Genomic DNA, 22,255 nt, shown 5'->3' on the forward strand with positions numbered 1-22,255 from the left:
CAAAACAGTTCTCCATTCTAAGATGAATCTCTATGGTTCGGATCGTGTTTTCCAAAGAACACCATATATTAATCACAATATTATTGTGTATGTAATGTATTATTTCTTTATATGCTGTATGTTTAGAGAAATAAAAATACTGACCACGCATTTATCAGGAAATGCTTGAAAGTAGATGAAAATATCAAATCTAGAACAACTGCTAGAAATAAGTTTGTAAATGATTGCCTCCATTGAGAAACCTTCTCCAATTCTCCTCATTTCAACATCATTTTCTGTCTGGAGAAGGAAAGATCTTTCTTGTCACACTGAGTATGTATTAAAATTGAAATTGAAACATTTGAAAAAGTTTCAACCTGGCCGGTATTCGACCCCGGGTCCGCCGAACAGAAGTTCAATACGCTAACCACTTTCCTACCGCGCCACTTAACCTTTTATCTAAACTTTTAGCTAATTAAAATCGTTGCATCTAAGACTATACAAAATACTAATGCTCGTATGAGAAGACGTTCCTTATGAGTGTCACAATGACTTACTCGAGATTTCCTTCTTTAACACAAAAGCAAGTTATATAGACCTTCGTCAATGAGGAAAATATCACGAAACATTCTTCAAGTTGAAGGTACCTCATCGTTTTTAACTGCTCCCGATTTACATTACTAATATTCTTCCTCATCGTAACTTCTAATTTCCAAAGAAGAAGAGCCGGCAGCATTTACACCGATCCCAAGAGTTTCATTATTCGCGCGCTACCTTAGCCAGCTGTTTGAAGTTGGTCATGTAAAATGTACAGAAAAATTTGAGCAAGAGAACAGAACCTAACCAACCCCTGCGCGGCTTCTAACCCGTTCCTCCTCCTACTCCGCCTACTACTACTACTAGTGCTGCTGCTGCTATTATTACTTTTACTATGCATCCGTATAGTAAAACTGCAAGCTTATTTTAATGAAAAAAGAGTTATGAAAATTTAAAAAATCCTTGGGCAAGGTTTGAACCAACGCCAAAAACTATTTTCATTACTAGAATGTTGCCCTAGAACGCTCGGCCACGAGGCCGACAGCAGTTGGCCTTAATTTCCGCTATATGTAGGTCATGACTCTTGATGTCCTATCTATATCGGCCAATAAGATCAGATGATATCTGATATTCTTGGAATTCGCGAAAATGCAAGCCGGTAGACAGGCACGTGGCCAGGATTTCGTAATAGCGGGGTGTCTGTGACGAACTATTGAGATTATTACACCAGGGGCTGGGTCATTCTAAACTATTTTACTGGTAAAATATTTTGGTTCGTTTAGCCAGGATTTTGTAATGGAGAAGGGGGCGTGACATGAAATATTGTGGTTACCCACAAGAGGCTCGATCAATCTAAACTATTTTACTGACAACGTACTGTACCTATATGGATTTGTTAGGACAATAAAATCAGGATATGTTAGTAATTATTTTAGTAACAAACTATGAAGAAATCTCGAGTAAAAGGATATTTAAAAACTGAAAAAGATATAGTCTTCCGAGGTCTTTTGAACTCTATTCTTCTTGTATTTTGTTCTTCTTTTTCTTGCCTTCGGTTAATGCCGTTAAGGATAGCAACGAGATCTCTTTCGGCAGTGAAAACATCCTGCCGCGAAATGGATTAGTGTTGCCGCAAAATTGAAAATTTCTTTAACAAGTGTCACTGGAATCTATGTTGCCAGGCTCATATTATTGGGGATTATTGGCATTTCTTAAGTTCTACCTGAAAGTCTATCTGATCGTCATTTGTAGTCCATAGGATTAGCATGGAGCTAGATGGAATTCAGAATGCTCCGTTACAATAATATCCATTTTTAACTTGACTCCTCCCCCTGTTTCTCCCCCACACAAAGCTCCCTTAAGAAAGAGTAACCTAACGCTTGCTGTAGCTTTATATTTTTAACGCTGATTCTTCTTTTTCTCGTTTCTTTTTGTTTCATCTTTCCTTATTTTTTTCATTCTGGTTTCGAAGGGGGATCCCAACCCCCGGACCCACCCTTTGGCTACGTGCCTGCGGCAGACATTATTTTCGCATTCTTTGAATTGCATCAATACGTGTAGAAAAAGAAAGTTTTATTTTTATCTTCCGTAACTACTAGTTTATTATTTTATCTTTGTATGAGGAATTTGTGGTAGATTGGCAAATTATGAAACTCGTATGGCAGAGACACGGGTTCGAATCCCGTCGTAGCAGCGCCGTAACTTAGATTTTTTCTGGGGAGGAGGCAAGCATTAATATGCGTATTTGCGCCCGCTAGAAAATGTCGTTTTCCTAATTCTTGGGCCTCCTGTTTTAAACCTTCTCTTACTCTTTATGAACCCCGGGAGCCTGTGGGCCCTCCTGTACTGCAAGGTCTGCGGAGTCGTTAGTTACGCCTCTGTGCCCGTTCCATACACGACAAATTAATTAAGGGGACAATATTGACAAATCTGACAATAATATACGAATATATATTATTTCTAGTGCCCTAATAATAGACATTTATTTACTGAAATGGGTCCACGACTCATTTTTGTTTTATTTACCTTTTGTGTGCTGTTCTGTTTATATAATGTAGTGAACCTGTTTGATGCTTCACTTATAATTTCATCTTCGTATCGTATATGGAGTAAGAACATTTTGTCTTAGAATGGGAACCCCTCAAACGGTGGGGAGCTTCCCTGGGGAGCAGTGGCCCCCTAGTCCTGCACAAGTTACGGCCCTGCGTCGTGGCAATCAGTTTTCTTAATTGGAAGGTATTGTTTACGTAATTGAGTTTGTAATTCTTTTATTCCTTTATTATAATTATTATTATTATTATTATTATTATTGCAAAGTCGAGACTTGGCTACATATTTTATATTTTATGAATTTTCTGATTGGATTTCAAGTCTTTTTGTTGAACAATCAACACACTCCGTCTTAGGGGGTTTGGGGGAGGGAAATATTATCCTGTTGCCTTTTATCTGTTTACTTGCAAGCTACAACAAGCCTGGATACTGCATTTCACCTTTCTATATCTACGGGAAATACCCTAAAGGTTTTGATGATCATAAGAGAGTAAGTGAATAAGTGATGAGATCAATGAACTTTGTGTATTAACAACATTTAAAGTATCAGGTTGTCAGAAAAGTCATGACATATTTCGGTAAAATATGACAAATGATAGTTTGTGGATATACTAGAGTTTTTCGGATCATGCAATAGTTCTGTCATGAATAGCTAAGATCGTGAGCGTTTTGTGTATTAATACTGCTCTTTGTTTGGTTTGGTTTTACATATTTGATCAGAGATGGCGTGGGTCAATGAAAACTTGACCCACGACCCATGATCCACCACCCACCTTGGCTTACTCTGCCCACTACCCACCATGACCCACTCCGACCCACCAAGCTCCAAAACACATCGTCATCAACTCTGACACATGATCCACGGTCAGTTTCCTACCGATTAAAGAGTTTATACCTGTAATAAAACCACGTTGTCAAATTCTAACTAATCGGAGTTTGAATTTCTACGGTCAATCGCTCAAGCATCGGTCTGTTATAATAATGATGGATCTGACCTTTACGATATAAAATGGTAAAGTGTTTGTCATGGGCAAAGTTACGATGAATTTCAATTAAATGATCATGGTCTAATTATCTCCTTGTTGAATTATCGATACTTTTCTGTGGAAAAACGGATGAAATTTGAAAGTCCCAAATCAAGGTACGTAGACCAACATACAGAAGCTTTCATTACAAATTTAATGTAATGAGTTGATTGCCCTGTGCTCTAAGTGCTCCATATAATAAACAAGCTTCTGCAATTATTATAAAGCGCATGGTAAGCATATATGGATATATGATGCGAAGCACTGTATTTTTTATTGAGTTGAGTTGAGTTTAGCGTCCCTTTCACAGCGAGGCTATATGAGACTTGGACCTACCCCATGTCGTAAACGTCGCCAACACCTAGTGGCTCACTTGCGGGTAAACGTCGATCGTCAATATACCGACGAGAGGATTGCCGCTAGTGTCCCACTGGCGGCAGGGTTTCGTTAAGTCGAAACAGATATCTCACGCCGGGTGTTGAAGTTACCACCGCGTCGCAGCGAGGACTTCGTTTTGGTCCGCGCTCCTTCGATTCGTCGCGGAGAATTGCGAAGGGACCAACACAGACTATCGCCAGTCATGTGCATGCGGTTATTATTATATATTATTTCTTCCTGACGAATTGTTCCTAAAGTGAGCTCCAAGGGTCAAGAACAACCTCTGTGTCAACATCATGAAGTGAAAAATCTTGACTGCGACAATGGACATTTCCTTTTTGACCAAAGGTTGTAATTTAAAGACAGCATCGTGTAGAACTAGTCTTCAGTATACCACATACCAAAAATTTCGGAAAAATATTTCTTCGTTACGGAGACACAACGCTTCAAACAATGGAAAAATGACTACTTAGGTCACGGCAACACAGACGAGGGTTTTGGCGTGACGTCGCAGATTCGTATCGCTCTGTGAGTTGCATTTTAAGCTTCAAGGAATGTTTTCATATTACAGTTTCTTACTGCAAACTACAAATAAATTTAGTAGAATAGTGAAAGGAAAATGGTAAAATAAGTAATACACTTACTGTATATAAACGTAACGTGTTAATAAGACCTATTTCCCTAGTTTGAAATATATTAATGGTCATTTGTAATGTTCTATTATTACAAATATTTTAGATACTTACAGACTTAAGTAGGATTACTTTACTATTGTAGTACCCCAAAAACATTAGCGTCTAAGCACTATATTAGTTCATGCGCAGATTGAGAATATCTAGACCATCATATTATAGCTTTTCTTTATTTTGAAAATTTGTCGTGAATCTCCATGCTATTATACTACGGCTACAAATAAGCACTTTCTGTACCAGAAAGCTCTTAATCCCTTTTAAAATATTCATACCCTATTACATCCTTTCATTTTTTCTACTATTTGCTCTGCATATTAGCAATTGGTCGCCCCACACCATTGCTACAACTAGTCTTATCTTAATGCTACAAGAATCGTATTATATAGCGCTTTACTTTCCTACTATATTTTTACAAGGGAAATGCTTTTGGGGTCAACGCTGTGGTTTGAAGCTGAAGAAAGCTGTAGGGAATAGACGCAGACAGATGGTTAGGCTGCCGAAAGACCATCATAAACAAAATAAGTGCTAGAGAATTTTCCTTGTGACCTAGGCGCGGGTTCTCAAACCTGGGTCTTCATAATTTTATTTTTGATTTAACTTATTTAGAAGGCAGACTCCTATTTCCAATCACATTGACTACCTGGCGTCTAGGATTTCCCGAGAGCCTGAACAATAGTAATAGTGGCAGAAATTAATTGTGTTACTTATGTTGTCACTTTGAAACTTCAGTTTTTTCTTTTCAATAACCTCAAACGAAATAGTGTTGTAAGTATACAAACATAAGTTTATTTATATTCTTTCTCCCCTTCAGATAGGCCCGTATCCACGGGAAGCGACCCCCCCAAATTTTTACTGCCCCCTAAAATTTTCAAGGTAGGCTTGCAAATAAACTATAATATGGTGATGAACTATAATATGGTGGGATTACCCCCAGTAACTTCTACCGGGCGCCCCTACATTTTCAGTGGCTACGAGCTTGCCCTCAGCTCTGAGATGATTAATGTTTGACATATGTTGATACCTTTGCTAAAGATTATATCGTGAAAGTATTGCGTTTTGTAAAAGCAAACGCTTGAAGAGTTCAGCGTTTGATAAGTTTCGTCCAGTAGATTGATTTCTATTATATTGTTTCACTCACTGTAACAGAATATTGTGCACATTGCTCGTAATGACATATCACAAACATTCATTATCCAAGGACACAGTAGACCAATAGTGGAGCGCTCACATCTAGTTTGAGGGATACCTGGTTCGAATTCAAGCCATATGAATTTGTGGTGACAACATCGTGTCCGTGTGTTTTCTCGTGATTCAGACGTTTCCTCCCACATGACAACTCCACCGATTCTTTTATAATCATTCACTCTCATTAATCATCCGTCTCCCTTTGCCCACAGGACATATTTGTGGAACATAAAAGTAAAAATTTTATTTTATTTTATTCAGTAATAAGCCACTGTAACTAGTTTGTTATCATTACTGTGAGACCACAACTGTTTATTCATTGGTCTGAATGTTAACTCATTTGCTCAAAACACTTCAACCAATTTGTAAATGTTCACATGCACTAGTATAAACAATTTACGAGTATCATCCATGGGCTAAAGAAAACGATAGTAAGCGCAAAAAATATTATTATGAAATAATATTGCTAATGTATAAAGTAGTTCGATAATAGCACTTGTAAATTATTAGAATGCTCATGAACATAGTTATCATCATAAGCTTGTGCGTTCTTGTGTTGAACACAATAAAGAATTTAGATTATTTTTACTTAGATAAATGTTTTTTCATTTCCTTGGGCCTCCCTCTGAGCTAGGCTGACCAAATCGTCAACTAGAAAAAACGGGACTTTTTTTTACTTTTGAATAGGTTGCTCCCATAAATATACATTTTTGCCTCCGTTCTCTCTCTCTCTCTCTCTGTATCTCTCACAAAATTGCAAATTTACACTTTTTCGTTTTAAATCCTATTGAAAAGGTTGTGGAATTAATTAAATAACAAGCAACTATCGGCAACTAACGAAAAATGAAATTTTGAAAACATTGCTAAAAATATATGAAACATTCATCAATATCTGTCAATCAACAAAATCTGTCACCGGTAGAATTTATAACGAACTACTCTCAGCATCGGATTCCAACTCCCTTTATTTGTTTTTTTCTTACTTTTCAACATTGTTTCATTACAACTAGTTTTCTTTTTATTTCCATTTTTATAGTTCTATACTTTTGTTCCCCTTTCGTAAATGACAGTATGTTACCACTTAGTCAAATCACGGAAACACTGTACTGTACTGATGACAGAGAATTAGTCTTCCACCGCCCGAAACAGTGAGTAAAAACAGTTTGTTTTTCATGTCGTCTGCGGAGTGGGAGTCTTGGAGGAGGAGGCCTGGGAGGGAAAATAGTGCAGCCACTACATCCAATATCGGAAACGTCGTAATGACGTTGCTCACTAATTAGACATATTCCAATATAATCACATAGCTTAGAAAATAATAATATAAATTAGGAAATTTTAGATTGAAAAGTTTCTTTTGCACCCAATGTACGTAAATACGGGACATTTTGGCGTCCTGGGAAAATTTTTCGGGACACTGGAAATGGTAGTAAAAAACGGGACAATCCCGTTTTTACGGGACGGTTGGTCACCCTACTCTGAGCGCATAACCATCAAATCCACGATGAACTTCCATGTAAGAAATTAGCACTCTACTATCAAATAACTATGCTTTTATAGTGTTTTTTTTTTCTTAAGAATGAATAGAATTCGCTTCATAATGTCAGTGGGTTACGGAAACATGAGAATATCAATTAGTTTCTTACCTCAGGCTACAAACAATTTCAATAATATAGCGAATTAGTACACTTTAACTTTGTTCTAAGATATTTAACTATATTCAAATAATTGGTAATAAATAAATAAATAGCTTGCTTTTTAAATCTTAAATTCTGTTACTTTTCTTATTCTTTGTGTTATTAACAACGTCGTACACATTTGAAAAACATGCATCATATCTTTCGCTAAGCCGTTTCCCTAGCGAGCGGCGCAGAACTCTCACCTGTGCCGAATTCTGACGTACAAACATGGTGGTCGTTGTTTTAAGCGCACGAGTAGCAGACCGGAATTCAATCGCAAATTTCGACTGGATAGAATCGTCACATGAGCAAAATGAAGTGTTCTCCGTAATCAGCTAGCTCTGAAGTATCTTTTAGAGCAATAAAAAAAAATCAGTGGAAATATCCATTGTATGAATTTAGATGGCAAGTGTCGTCGATCATTAGAAAGTGAGTATGGAAGAACTATGAAATAAAGTAAACAGACACGCGTCATTTTGTTATAAAATTACATGGCGAACGCATTTTATCTTATCCCAAACAGTTATCGTCTCATATACAGGCAGGGCCGGCCCTAGCAATTTTGCCGCCCTGGGCGGTGCTTTCACATGCCGCCCCTTTAATCCGCAAACCTTATTTTGATAGATGACGTTCGTATCATTTAAAAACATGTATAAAATGGAAAAGTAAACAAAGGAAATGCACTACCTTTTTGGAATGCTTATGTAATATTTAAACGACTCTATACTGACACAATATTCAGTATGCTCGATTTCGCTGTATATCTGTAATATACAGCAGCGCAGACAGAAAATAAAATTTTAAAAATATACTTTAGTCATGACTAAGAATTTTAATTTTAGGTTTATTTTATATCAAAAGGCGTTTTTGATAGAGTATGGAGCAAGAAGATAATTAGTCAATCAGATATTACGGTAAATCTAAGTGATTAGCCTAAGCCTTATAATGCACTAAAACACAATAAAGATACATAAATTTAACATACCTTAATTGAAAGAAACTTCTTTTATCACATTCGCGTAGCCCAATGTTTTAGCCAATTTGTGTTCTATTGATATCATCGCTAGACCACTCAAGCGTGATTCAGATACGGAAGAACGTAGATAGTTTCGAAAAACTTAAGCTTAAGTTTCGAAAAACTTCTTTCTCCACTTGCAACTGTTACCGGTAAGCTTAACAAAATTCTAAGTGCAACACTGACATTGGAAGCAAAGTTATGTTCACTGATTATTTTTAAAGTCTCTTTTGGTGAACTTTTAGGCTTAATTATAGCGGATAACACTTTCAGTCCGTCTTTCAAATCACTGGGGTTAGTATCTTTCTATTCTTCGTTTGTTAAAATGCTGGCAAGTTTAGTACACTTTTCAGACAAGAATTCAGGTGGCATATCTTTAAAATTACTTCTATCGTAAAGTAAATCGAAATACTCGTCGTGATATTTAAGTTGTTCAAACCTTTCTCTTATAGCTAAGCGTTAGACCTTTGTAATAAAAATCGATCTGGTATCTTGTTTGTGGATCTTCAATAGCTTCATCCTCTGTCTCGCACTGAAACTGTCTCTTCTTCTTTCGACTTCGAGCTTGCACTCTATTACATATCCGTGGAGCATCCATATCTAATGCTGATGCCAACTCTGTCGCATCAACTGAGTAAGATTGAAACTTTGCATCATTTCTTCTCTCAAAGTACCCAGATATATCTTCAAGAAATCCTACTCCATCCAACTGATGAGAATCAATGCTTTGAAGATTTTTGCTTACTATGTTTATGTGGAGTAAAGTCATATCAGACAACGAGTGAGTAAAGGAAAGGAAAGTAACGCAGCTGGTTTGCTATACACAGAGCATCGTGGGCGATCATTCTATCTGTTCTATTGTCATTACTTATTTGAAGTAAGGCATCATAAACTTCCCCTATTTGATAACTGAGTCAGAGCATCAATTCGGCTCTCCCACCTTGTGGTGGTTAATGATATTGAAGTGAGACTGCTAATATGTTCCTTTAGTATGGCCCAACGTTGAACTGACGCAGAAAAAAGTCATAAACTTTTTTATCTATACAAAAAATGAAACATTTCTCAAGAAAAAATATGCTGTACGATTTACTACATTCGGAATGAACAATTTGTAAATTGGTCAAAAACTCGCTGTTAGAACCTAAATATCTCTAGATGCTACAGGCTAGAACGGCCTGTCTCAAGTGGGAGTGTACCTTTTGCATACTTGGAGCGGAGCGTTAGAACATTACTGAATAGAAAAAATATAAAAAGACACCTTGTAATATTATGCACTCTAGCTCAAAATCTTGTCTACGCCGCTGCAAGGGAAATATTGAACGAGATACCTGTGGCTAGTAGTTCGATAATTGAAAATGAGAAGCAATGCTCTGAATTTCCTGAGTGAGTATTTTCTTAAATGTGAGTGAAGTAAGTTCAATTACATTCTCAGGTGAACACAATTTTATTTTTCTATGTGAGCCTATTACGAAGCATTATATTTTGATAGTATTCTTTTCTTTTTCAAATTTTGCCGCCCATTAGACTTGCCGCCCTGGGCGGTGGCACGGCTCGACCCCCCTCGCGCCGGCCCTGTATACAAGGTTAAAGGAGCACTCTGACCAAATTAAAAGTTCTCAACGATTTACCCCTTTACAAGCGACATTTTCTTCATCGCCTCCGTGGCGAAGTCGGAAGAACACACGCCCAGTAATTATAAGGTTGGTGATTCGATCCACTTCCGGGGTACTTTTTTTACTTTTTTACTTTTTCTGGTACTTTTTTAGTGTTTTTAGACTCACCTTAATGTAAACAAATCACACATATAGGGGATTTAGCATATTTTGGGGGAGTAATTTTGTGGTTCATTGGCGTTTTGTCGCGTCAGAAGATGCTGTCTACAATGCAGTGAGCAGAGAGGATCGGTGGGTCAGAGTGCGTCATAGTGAGTGGTGGGTCGCGGTGGGTGGTGGGTCGCAGTGGGTCACAGTGGATGATGAGTCGCAGTGGGTCACATGCTGTTGACCCACGACTCACTGACCTACTCAGAAAACTTGATCAATTTGACCCACTCCAACTCTGGATTTACCACCACAGAAAATGGATGACCAAAAATTGCATGTTCACCATATTTTATTGTTTTACTTCAGGCAAGGGAAGAACGCGCGAAAAGTGTTTGTGATTTTTACTATTCTCCATGTGTCTGTATTTTTGTACCTGTTCTTAAAGAGTTAGTGGAAAAACTGTAAAAATGAGAAAAACGCGTAAAAGTAGGAAACAAGGTACTGAGGAAGGTTCGTTAAATTTGTTAACTTTTAAAATAATAATCCAGTGCCCTGAAACACCAGATTCCAATCAATATAAGTATCTGTCCAATGCCGTGCCGTGAAAAATCAGGGCCCGAGGCGAGAGCATACGGAAGCGCCTCCGTACATATAAGTTGTAAATTTAAAGATGACTTCTCTTGACTACTATTTCTGCATAATTCTTTACTATTTTATCATGACTGAAATCAAAAAGTTTCAGCATTATTACACTGGAATCGTAAAAGTGTGTAATTTCTGAATTCACTGCAGCTCCATTTTTTCCTTCTCCCAGAACAGTGATGTCAGAGTAGTGGCTTAAGCGTTAGTTTCATAATGTTGGGGACGCGAGTTCGATTCCGGATGTGGCAATTCAGGAAATGTTCATAATCTACAAAACTGATACTTCTGATGTATACTAACATGAAAATATTCAATTACTCTGGGTTTAAGGGTAGAGACATGTCGAAGATACATCGCGATCAAGGTCGAGGTTTAAGTCGCGGTCGCACCCTCGATGCTGGCACAAACCTATGGATTCAAATGAGTAACCGCATATCGAAGGTGCACGCTACATCTCGACCTAGAGGTCGACCGCGAGGATGAATTAGTGGTCGCGATTATGAACAACTGAGTTTGTTTTTACATCGATGTTCAGCGGAAGCATCGCTGTGGCTCGTGTTCTTATTGGCTCTCCCTGAAGCACTCAACGGAATAAAGTCTCCATTTGTTTAGAATTTCGTGTGCAGTGGATTGTGTGTGTACTCTCGAGAGGTTTTGCTACACTATTATATGTGATTATGAAATACATATTAATAGAACTAATGAGGAATGTTTCAGCAATGCGGAAAGAAACACAAACAACATCAAAATAGGCACGTTTTAAATAGAGGATTGAAGAAAATAGCAACTGAAATGGGAATGTCAGATAAGTTATTAATTTGAGAATTATACTGGAGCTTATTATTATATAAGGCAGTGGCGGTCACAGGGAGGGGGCTTTCGGGCTGAAGTTCTTAAATTATAGAATTTATAAAGAAAAAAGAAGCTACTGTTAATCATATCTATGCTTGAAAACATCCAATTCGGAGATTAATAAAAAGACTTTCTTCTAAATTCGTTATTGATATAACGTAAAGAAATACCTGTAAAGGCTGGCACGTATCCATAGGGAGGAAACGTCGAATAACGGAATTTCAGTGCCGAAACTTCATTTGCTACAGTTAATACCCCCTCCACCTCGAACCCTGAAGATATACTTGATTTATTTATTTACGAAATTTTACTGGGTAACGCTTTCTCGCCTTAATTCTGAAAGTAGGCATTTCTTAACAGAAAACTGAATAAAAGGTAAAAATCTTTGATTTAGAATATTGATTGAGATGAACAGGAGAAGAGACTCAAATGATGAACAGGAGAAGAGACTCAAATAATTTTGCAGGGGGCACGGTAGCTCAGTGTTAAAGCGTTCACCTCCGGTTCTTGGGGTCCCAGGTTCGATCCCAGCTTGTTCCGTGTGGACTTTGTGGTGGACAAACTCCGTGCTCGTTGATTTTCTCTGGGTTCTCCCGTTTCCTCTCACTTTTCATTCCACCATCTCATTCATTACTCATCATCACCGTCTCCTTTAACCTAACCGGTATAAACGTGGGAAGTAAAATTTAAATATTTCATTTTATTTTTTTCAAATATTTTTGTGAAACAAGGGACGAGACTTTGGCATTTCTCATATCTCGTCTCGCGTCCATCTCTATTTATAAACTGTTTGGTCCTTTCAATTTCAAAATGTGGTTATGCACTGACGGAATAATTTCATATGCGTTACAGCATCATTTCTCCTTAACAGCGAGGGTGCTACCTCCTCGCTATGTGCGCCCTTTATCCATCGCGACCTAGACATCGAGGTAGCGACCGCGACTTAAACCTCGACCTCGATCGCGATGTAACTCCGGGTTGCATTTACCCTAAGAGTTGAGACAACTTCCTTTACAGGAGAAATGCCAACATCAGAAAATTACGTCATCCGCATCAACCTTTGTTCGTAACTGTCTGGGAAGTAACGTGTTTGCACAAGAATTGATGAACACATAAGGGCTAAACACGTCCTTACTACAGTAGTATGGTCCAAAAATGAGTTCCAAGGAATTGTTCCTAACTGTGCACAAATTGCAAATAGTGATCAAACTTACAACTCTAGTCACGGGAATGATACTATTTAAGATGTCACCTCACTTTTCTACTTAGAAGAACGGCGAAACAAAATGCATTACTGTTATCAGCTAACAAATTTGTATATTCCATTTCTTGTTGTCATAAAATGATAATTCTATGTGTAAATCCATAACCGTAATAATATTATTGCGTTCATGTGTAAACGTAAGAAATATCTGAAATATTCTATATATTTTCTGTTCCTATGGATACCTTCTTTGACTTTGACTGTTAATTTTTCTTTCCATCGTGGTAATAATAATATTATTAATAATAATAATAATAATAAAGGAATAACATAATTACAATACTAATTACATAAACATTGTCCTCCCATTCAGAAAAATTACTAATTACCACTACGGGATTTCAACCCAAGTTGCTGCCATAGACGTTTCCTGCTTTCACAATTTTTTTAAACAAATCGCCCCAACCGGAGTATTGTTCGCCACTGGCACCTCATGTCCTTTCGAATTATTCTAAACACTACAGGAACACGAACAGAAATACTGAGGACAGTTAAAATTCCGACCTTGCTCTTCAGAGGAATTCGAATCCCTAGTGAATTGCGCCTCATGATCAGAAGCCGAACGCCCGAGATCACTCGGCTAGTGCCACCGGCTCAATTTGCCACAAACTCCTCATATGAATATAAGAAAATAAACTAGTAGTTATAGAACATAAACATAGAACTGTCTATTTCTACACGTGTTGATACAATTCAAAGAATATTTCGTCTTTTCTTCTTTGGAAATTAGAAGTTATGGTAAAGGCGAAATATAATGTAAATCGGGACCACCCTTGCAACCGATGACCAGCGCCGAACATAGATTATTTTCTGGGTGGAGGCAAGCATTAATAATCTTTCTTGGTCCCACTAGAAAAAGTTGTTTTTCTAGTTATTGGGCCCCCTCTTTCCAACTTTTTTTAAATCTTTATGGGCCCCGGAGCCTGTGGGCCTCCCGCACAGCAAGGTCTGCGGTTCCGTTAGTTACTCTCTGGGCCCATTCCATACGTGACAAAATTATTAAGGGGACAATATTGATAAATCTCAAAGCCATACGAATAAATATTACTGAAATGGGTCCACGAGTCACTTATGCTCTATTTACCTTTCATGTGCTGTTTTGTTTATGTAAGATAGCGACCCTATTTGATACTTCATTTCTAATTTCATGTTCGTATCGTATATGGAGTAAGAAAATTTTGTCTCAAAATGGGCCCCCTCGAACGGCGGGGAGCTTCTCTGGGGTGGACAGTGGCCCCTCCCACAAGTTACGGCTCTGCCGATGATGTAGCCTCAACTTGAAAAACATTTAGTGATATTTTTCTCATTGAGCAACGTTTATATAACTTGTTTTTGAGTTAAGCAAGGAAAACACACACAAGTTGCTTATATTTTTTATTTATATTTTTATTTATATTTTGTTTATATTTGTTTGTTTTTATTATATTTGAGTATCTTGTTTATATTTTTCCATGAAACGATTTTAACTAGGTATTAGTTTTGGTTGAAGGTTAAGTAGCACGGTAGGTGAGTGGTTAGCGCATTCAACTTCTATTCTGTAGACCCTGGTTCGAATCCCGGCCTGGCTAAAACTTTTTCAAGTGTTCCTGTTTCAATTTCAATGCATCTCAGTGTGACAAGCAAGATCTTCTCTTCTCTAGAAAGAAAAAGATGTTGGAATAAGGAGAATTGGAGAAGGTCTGTCAATGGAGACAGTGATTTACGAACTTATTTAAAGCAGTTGTTCTAGATTTGATATTTTCGTCTACTTTCAAGCATTTTCTGGTTCATGTGTGATCAGTGTTTTTATTTCTTTGAATTACAGTATATAATGAAATCATACATTGCGTACGCAGCAATATTGAGATTAACATATGATGTTCATTGGACAACACTCTCTGAACCAGAGAGATTAATCTCAGAATGAAGAAATGTTTCGTGCGTCATCTACTCACAATTTTACTTCCATACAGACTTGAGTCAGGCTACCAATTGCTGTCCGTGCCGAGAAAAGTTACGTGTAAGTTGGGTTGCATCTGTCTAGGCGTTCTCACAACTGCAAATGACCTGGACCCCAAGTATTGGAATTAGAACACTTAAGGGGGAGATACTTTTATGGTTAGGTGTACAAAGAAGTTAGTGGATCTCTCTAAATACATACAGTTCTCAGAATCTTGTGTCATTGAAAGAAGATAATAAAGTATAAAATTATCCATATAATTTAGTTTATATTATAATAATTTTATTTTGTAATATTCTAGGGTTACCACCGGTAGGCCAGGTAGCCTACAAAATGCGCCACTGCTTCTGTCGTCTTGAGTATCAGAATTGACAGAAAGGAAAATATCCTACTTAAGCTGTTTTATAGGATGAAATGCAAAGAAAAGGTCGCTTAATACCTAGGTATTGTAAGATAGGGAAATATTGATGAAGTTTCTTTGTTTTACTGAAAGTTTACTGATAAGGGCGAAAGTAATAAGTGGTTTGCATGTCTCGCTAATTCAGCAAAATTTGGGTAGGTCCAGGAGTGCGTCTCTACACCCCTCCAAACAGAAGGTCCCACAAGATGAGACAAGACAGAACTTTCGTGGCGAGATACAAAACGTGACAGGTTTTCTAATAAAAGCAGGTGCACTTTTCAAGATGTGACACTATGAGCTGTTACGGCGAAACCACGATCCTCTTTGACGCAAATGCATTGTGAAATTAAGGGTTTAGTTCTCGAACTGTATTTCGACTCAAATAATAATTATAGAATTAATAATAATTTTAGATTACCTACAAGCACGAGGGAGTTTATACTTCTAACGCATTTGAATTCGCTTTAATGTTTCCTTTTCTAAGCGAAATGATTGTTTATATTTCAAATAGTGGCAATTAATCTTGTCTCTTAACGGGCGATGTATATGACAACGATGCTCAAACTTTTAACACCGCCACCGCCACTAACACTTATTAAATCATAGGTGAAATTATGACAATATTAGGATAGATTTAAAGTTAAGCTGAAATAAAGATCTTTTCGCTCTGTATATACATTTAATGACTTTTTTATTTTCAAAATCTGTATTTACTGTGAAGTATAATGTAATATATCATTCCAGATTATGAAGGAAGAGGCTTGTAAAGTAATCAATAGTTCAAATTTCTTGAGCATGAAACAGAAAACTCTGTTGGCTTTAGTTGACAGCGACGATTTAAATGTAAAGAGAGAGGCAGATTTAATCATCGCTGTCATTAATTGGGCAGCAGCAGAATGTATCAGGCAGAAACTGGAAAATAGTGGCAGAAATAAGAGGAAAGTATTGGGAGATGCTGTTATAAGTAAAATAAGATTTCTTACTCTTTCTCTGGAGGATTTTGATAAAATCGTTGTAGAATCGGGGATACTAACAAGAGATGAAGAATTAGTTACTTTTAGATGTTTGGCTTCTCCTGATAAGAACAGACCTACTGGCGTTATTTGTAATATAAGGAAACAACGTGGTAATTTTAATGTGCCCCAATTCGCCTCTTTGGAAAGGAAGGATTGGATTTTTAATGTGTCAAATTATGGATTATCGTATCGTAGCCATTGTAGCCAAAATTACTCGGAGAATGGAGACATAGTCTTCAGTTCATTTGAGAACGTAGTTCTACATGGCTTTGTGTGTTGCGGTAGAAACGGATACTCTCTTCGCTGTATTAATGTAAAGCTGAACGATGGTTGTAAGGACATCATTGGTCCAGTCGAATTAGAATTAAGAAGAGACAACTCTAGAACAGAATACTTCACAACGGAATCTGGAAATCAAATTCAAATTACAAGAATGTATTTTCCTACATCAGTGCGTCTGCACTCTGGTGTTAAGTATACGTTAAGAATCACTTCTAGGCAAGAGGTATTTAACACGTACCGCATCTCTAGTGTACCACTGGATGCAAAATTTAAAATTTTCAGTACATTAACAAAGGAAATTCGTGGCTTTATATTTAGTGAAATTGAATACTAGTAACTATAAACTCTACAATAAACACAAATTCAGTAAATTAAGCCAGCTTATCTTTGTTACATTGTTAAGTTGTCCATTGTTTCAAATTGGGTTTTCAAAAGAAATATGGAATTAAACTGCTCAGTGCTACAAAACTCTTTCTAAAAAAGTGTGATTTAGATATAGGTCTAGGTTCAAATCTAAATTATGTACAAAACATTAATAGGTTTTAGAAAAAGCATGGGAAAGTTAAAGTTTTAAAAATCCATTATAGCGGGTCTCATGTTCCATCAGATTTTATTCCAGCTTTACACATGATTTTCTTTCAAAATTAAAAACGATTTAGTTTTAGTAACCAATATATTGTGTAAAAATGAATGAACAGATTACTGCAGGACCAGTAATGGAACGGTTCATGGGTCACCAGGTCACTTGGATCTTTTGCGTCACGATTTTTTTCGGGTTATCCGGACCAGATCTGACCCAATGATCCGGAGACCAAGGTAAACCCGGTAACCTGGATAGACAAGTGGCTTGAACAGACTCAGTGATCCGGAAGCAGCCAAAATATCAGCTCTGCAGGATTGCTCCACAATTTCATAGTGGATTAATGGTGTCCACTACTCTAGCTTGAACATTCACGTGTTTGATTTCTGGTGTGACACTTCTTAATCAAAATTCTATGTCATCAATACTTCAAATATGATTGTATGCTTATTCATCTTCCTTTATTGAAAATTAATACAACGATTTAATAAACCTGCACTTAAAAAAAGATTGAACAAAACTGTTGGGCTCAGCAGCATTTTCTCAATGGTAAGTTTTACAGTTTCACTCGATTAAACCTCACCGATCCCTCATAAGAAAAACATATAGCTTAATTTTTCTGTGATTCGGATACTTTTATACTCTTTTAGAAATAGTAGTTATTCTTCTGTGTAAAGCTTTGACACACTTAAGTACCATACAAGCAAAAAAAATTCTAAATTTAGAGAAAACAGACAAAGACAGGGAGAGAGAGGAGAGAATTGTTTTGTTAGAAACACAATATCAGCCTGACATACTTCCAATGTGTAAGAGGATGTTCCATCGTCTACTGGTTGTATACCAGATCTGCCCGAGTTACTCTGGATCATTGGTCTGTCTGTGTCACCGGATCTTTCGAGTGATGGGTGACAAAGTTTGTGGCCCGTTCCATCACTGGTAGGCACAAGATTAATATTTTTAATCGTCTCAAACATTCCCTTAATAATGTTATTACAATACTATTAAAATTACTATTTCGATGCATGGTATACTTTTATTGTGTTTTTATTAATTGAGTATGTGTGCTATTTAGGTAGTAATGCAGGATTCGCTGTTACTACTACAGCAATACTTATTTGAAAGCTCTTCTCCAAGTTGTATTTTGTTCATATTTGTATATGACTTTTATGTAATTCAAATCATTGTTTTCAACCAGTCATCGTAAGGCATTATTAATATTTATACACTACACGGCGTCTAAATTAAAAGTTATTAAAACATTTGTATTTATTACAAGGATTATTAAACAGTGTTTATAAACAATGTGACATTTACATTATTTACAATAAAAGAATGCGAAATAAAAGTAAATAAAGAAGTACATATAGATAAAAAATATGATAAAAGAATATAGTTTACTTGGAAACGAAGTACAAAGATTGTGATATATCTTATGGTATTATTAAGGAATTGAAAACTTCAGAAGTTAAAACTTTAGAAACTTATGCTCTTTCTGGAATTAGTATGATGTGTTATATAAACGTAAAATTTGAGAAATAAATTTTATGACAGAAAATATTTACCAAAGAAAGCTTTTTATTTTTAATCGTATATACTATCAATTTTCCTAATTTTAAAATCCACATACAGTAATATCAGTAGATTGGATTTCTCTTGTAATGCAAATATTACAAGATTGTCCTATTGGTCCTATATCTACTGCGTGTGCCTTTGATGCACGTGGTATTTGGTACGATTCCCGTTGAGAAAGTAAAAAAATTTAATTTCACAATCATTCACTTGCATTAATTATTCATCTCCTTTACCCTAAAGGGTATTACCATGGGCGTTTAAGCAAAAATTTCATTTAATTTCAAATATTTCACGTGTGTCTCAAAAACAATATTATTTGCCAAAATAGGAAGAAGAGGCAATATTTATATATTTTTAAAAGAACATTTCTAATATAGCTACTAAAACGCTGGTTTTATTCTTACCGGTAGATAAAATTAGATGAAAGAAATATGAATCTTATTTGACTAATTTAGATCTTTAATCAAAAGCAAAAATATTAAAACTTCGTACTGTCGATTACGAAAATATGGTCTTTAAAAAATTATTTGTGGCTAGGTTTTATTCAACAGGACTTTACATATCCACAATATTCACGAAATGATACCGCAGCTGTTTTCTCTGAGAAAAAGCGGAATTCTTAAACACGAAGTTTGGCTAGCAAAAAGTTCGACTTAAGAGACAGCAAAAATATGCACTTAACGAGAGATAATGTCCCAATGAGTTGTTGTATAAGGATTCGAGATAAGTACTCTGTTAATAGTTTTACAATGCGATGCACTTTCAACCTGTTACGTGTCGTAACTTATTTAAATAAAAAAGTAATTATGAATTGTATTAACGTTACGCTTTTGAGTATTTTTGTTTTACTAGCTAATCAGCGCCGCCAAGTGGTTGGTTGTCGAACTAAACTAACAGGTATGTGAAAAACGTAAAACACAGCTTCATACTAAAGTTGGTGATATCAAGTGTAGAATTAGTTACCAAGAGTAAACCAAATTTTTACGTCGAGTTGCGCAGATTTTGTAATGAAGTTGTGTTATTTCACTTCGCTTGTTTAATATGAGTGGGATTACTAAGTATACATAAGGTTGTGCTACGAATTATTAATGCTGAATAAGAAGACTATTGTGAACTATTAATAGCTTTTCCGTGATTCTTTGCACGGTTAAATGGAAGGCGGTAAGTCGCTTATGATACATATGTTTGTGGTGGATAAAAACTCAATTGTTCCGGTTTTGTCAAGTTATTGTACATACGTTAGTTTGAATAGTTCCTATAAAGATATATTTATTCATAAGAGCTTATCATTTAACCTGAATGAAAAACTTAGTGAAATAATCGATTTGTTACAGTTTGATATTTTTGTGGCGAGTAATTAATTTTTCTGGTGAAAGAAAGTTTTGTGTTATATGGTCTATGGTATACTCCGATAAATTTCGTGAACACTTGTCTGTGTCTCTCTGCTTCAGCTGCAAAATTTAATAAAAACAGAACGTGGGGTGATTTCTCGACTGGGATCACCTTACCCTATGCGACTGTCTATGCTTACTTCGGTAAGATCACATGAGCACAGCGTAACAAACCTGAGATCCGTTGTTTAGAATAATAAGATTTCATCCGTTTCTAGGACCAACTTGTTCTCCAAAGCATATAGTGAAGGAGCGTATAAAAATATCACATTGTAGGACTAGATCTGTTAATTCTTCAAAGCTGTGTCATTTTTGTGTGAACGCCACGAAAACTGCACTACATCGTTCATTATAACTTCAGAAATATTTAATATGTATTAATGAAACAAAACTAAGTATGTTAACAATATTTGTTAACAATTTAGAAACAGGACATGAAATATATTCGTAAAAAAGTATACAAGGACAGGACTGGAGATGGAAAATTAAAATGTAATACGGAAGTGGAAAGAAGCTCAATGTATTACGAAACACGGCAAGAATGTACTGAAATGATGAATTTCGTATTTACAAGAATGTCCTAGAATGACAAGCGAGCTTATGATCCATAAGTTATGGAATGCTGTGCTGCACAAAGTAGAACAGAAATAATTAAAAGGGAAGAACTATGCACGAAAACAACATTATTATAGAGGCAGGTATTCAAATTTAGAACAGGAGTGTAAATAATTGTTGAAAGTGTTTAACAAGACTTTAATTTAAAAATTTACATTTTTTTACAGGTGGATGTTAAAAGTAAGCAGGAAACTTAATTGACCCTGGGTAGAGATAGCCTAACCTTTCTCTTTCTTCTTATATTTAAGTTGTTATCCTTAGATTGATCTTCCATAACGTATCTAATGAATGCGATGTTAAGTTATCGAAACAGTTACACAAGTGTTATTAATATTCATAGAGCTTTGGTCGGTTTTGATTTATTAGTACAGTAACTGCAACTATCTTATTTGTATATAACCATACAAACAGTTTTTTCTGTTTTATTTAGATATGGTATGAGGTTTTTCAAACTAGAGCAAGACTCATATTATGTGAATAACTTATTCAAATATATTAAGTAAAATATTTCGTTTTCTCCACAAAATTCGCACCAGAAAACAAACATTTGTTCCAAATTTAACGTTTATCCATGTAAAATCAAGGAAATATGCAAATGTTGTAGTATTTGTAGCTTACAATAGCAAACGCTTATACAAAATCTATGTTTCTCAAAATTCTATTCCCAATAACATTGTTGTAATACCACCATAAGCAGTAGAACGGAAGATTGTACAATATAACGTAGTTCAGAATGTTTAAAAAAATCTACGTAATACATCAATAAAGTAAATTATTTTTTCCATAAAGCTTCACATATGATACCATAGAAATTAACGGCAAACCTCGCCTTTATCTATTTGAAAATCAACGCAATTTACAAATATTATAAAGTTTGTAGTTTACAATAACAAACTAGCTGAACCTGCGCTCTCTACACAGCGCATCATTCGCATATGAGCATAAATGTCCTTATCATTCCTTACAACATCTGTAATGTCCCCTTCAGAGAAGAATACAAGTACGGGGTGAGGAACCGGGGAACAGAAGGATGTAGTTGTTGCCCTCTGAAAACTTCTACGATAGTTTATTACTCTCCAAAGGCAAACTTTTTCTCAGAGTTGCCAGGTATATGGTGAATGCCATGTTTGTGTGAAATCCAAAGAAATGCTCCCTTCTGATCATTTGGAGGGAGGAGATGCTGTAAATCAAGCTTCAGTGACACCTGACACATAGCTAGCCAGCAGTTAAAGAGCAGAGAAATTCCGTCTTCGTCTTTAAAATGAAGGACGAAAAAAAAAAGCGTTTGAAAAACTTATCAATGAATATATTGTATTTGAGAATAAATATGTTACTCATTTTGCTATAGTTTAATTTATTAGACTACAGGGAAAATCTGGAGAGATTGCTTGAAAAAATAAATA

The 22,255-nt window shown here is 36.1% G+C and overlaps 1 protein-coding gene across 1 annotated transcript in view; it reads left to right on the plus strand.

Moving 5' to 3' along the window:
* The window catches only part of LOC145668453 (BTB/POZ domain-containing protein 2-like), a 103,867-nt gene extending 85,045 nt beyond the window's left edge, over window positions 1-18,822 (plus strand). The window contains exon 5 of the mRNA XM_081736333.1: window positions 16,141-18,822. Coding sequence (XP_081592459.1) covers window positions 16,141-17,028 — 888 coding nt within the window. The 3' untranslated portion in view covers window positions 17,029-18,822. The remainder of the gene's footprint in view (window positions 1-16,140) is intronic.
* Window positions 18,823-22,255: the final 3,433 nt, after the last annotated feature.

Source organism: Thermobia domestica, chromosome 13 (genome assembly GCF_964235325.1).
Source record: "Thermobia domestica chromosome 13, izTheDome1.hap1.1, whole genome shotgun sequence".
Classification (NCBI taxonomy): Eukaryota; Metazoa; Arthropoda; class Insecta; order Zygentoma; family Lepismatidae; genus Thermobia; species Thermobia domestica.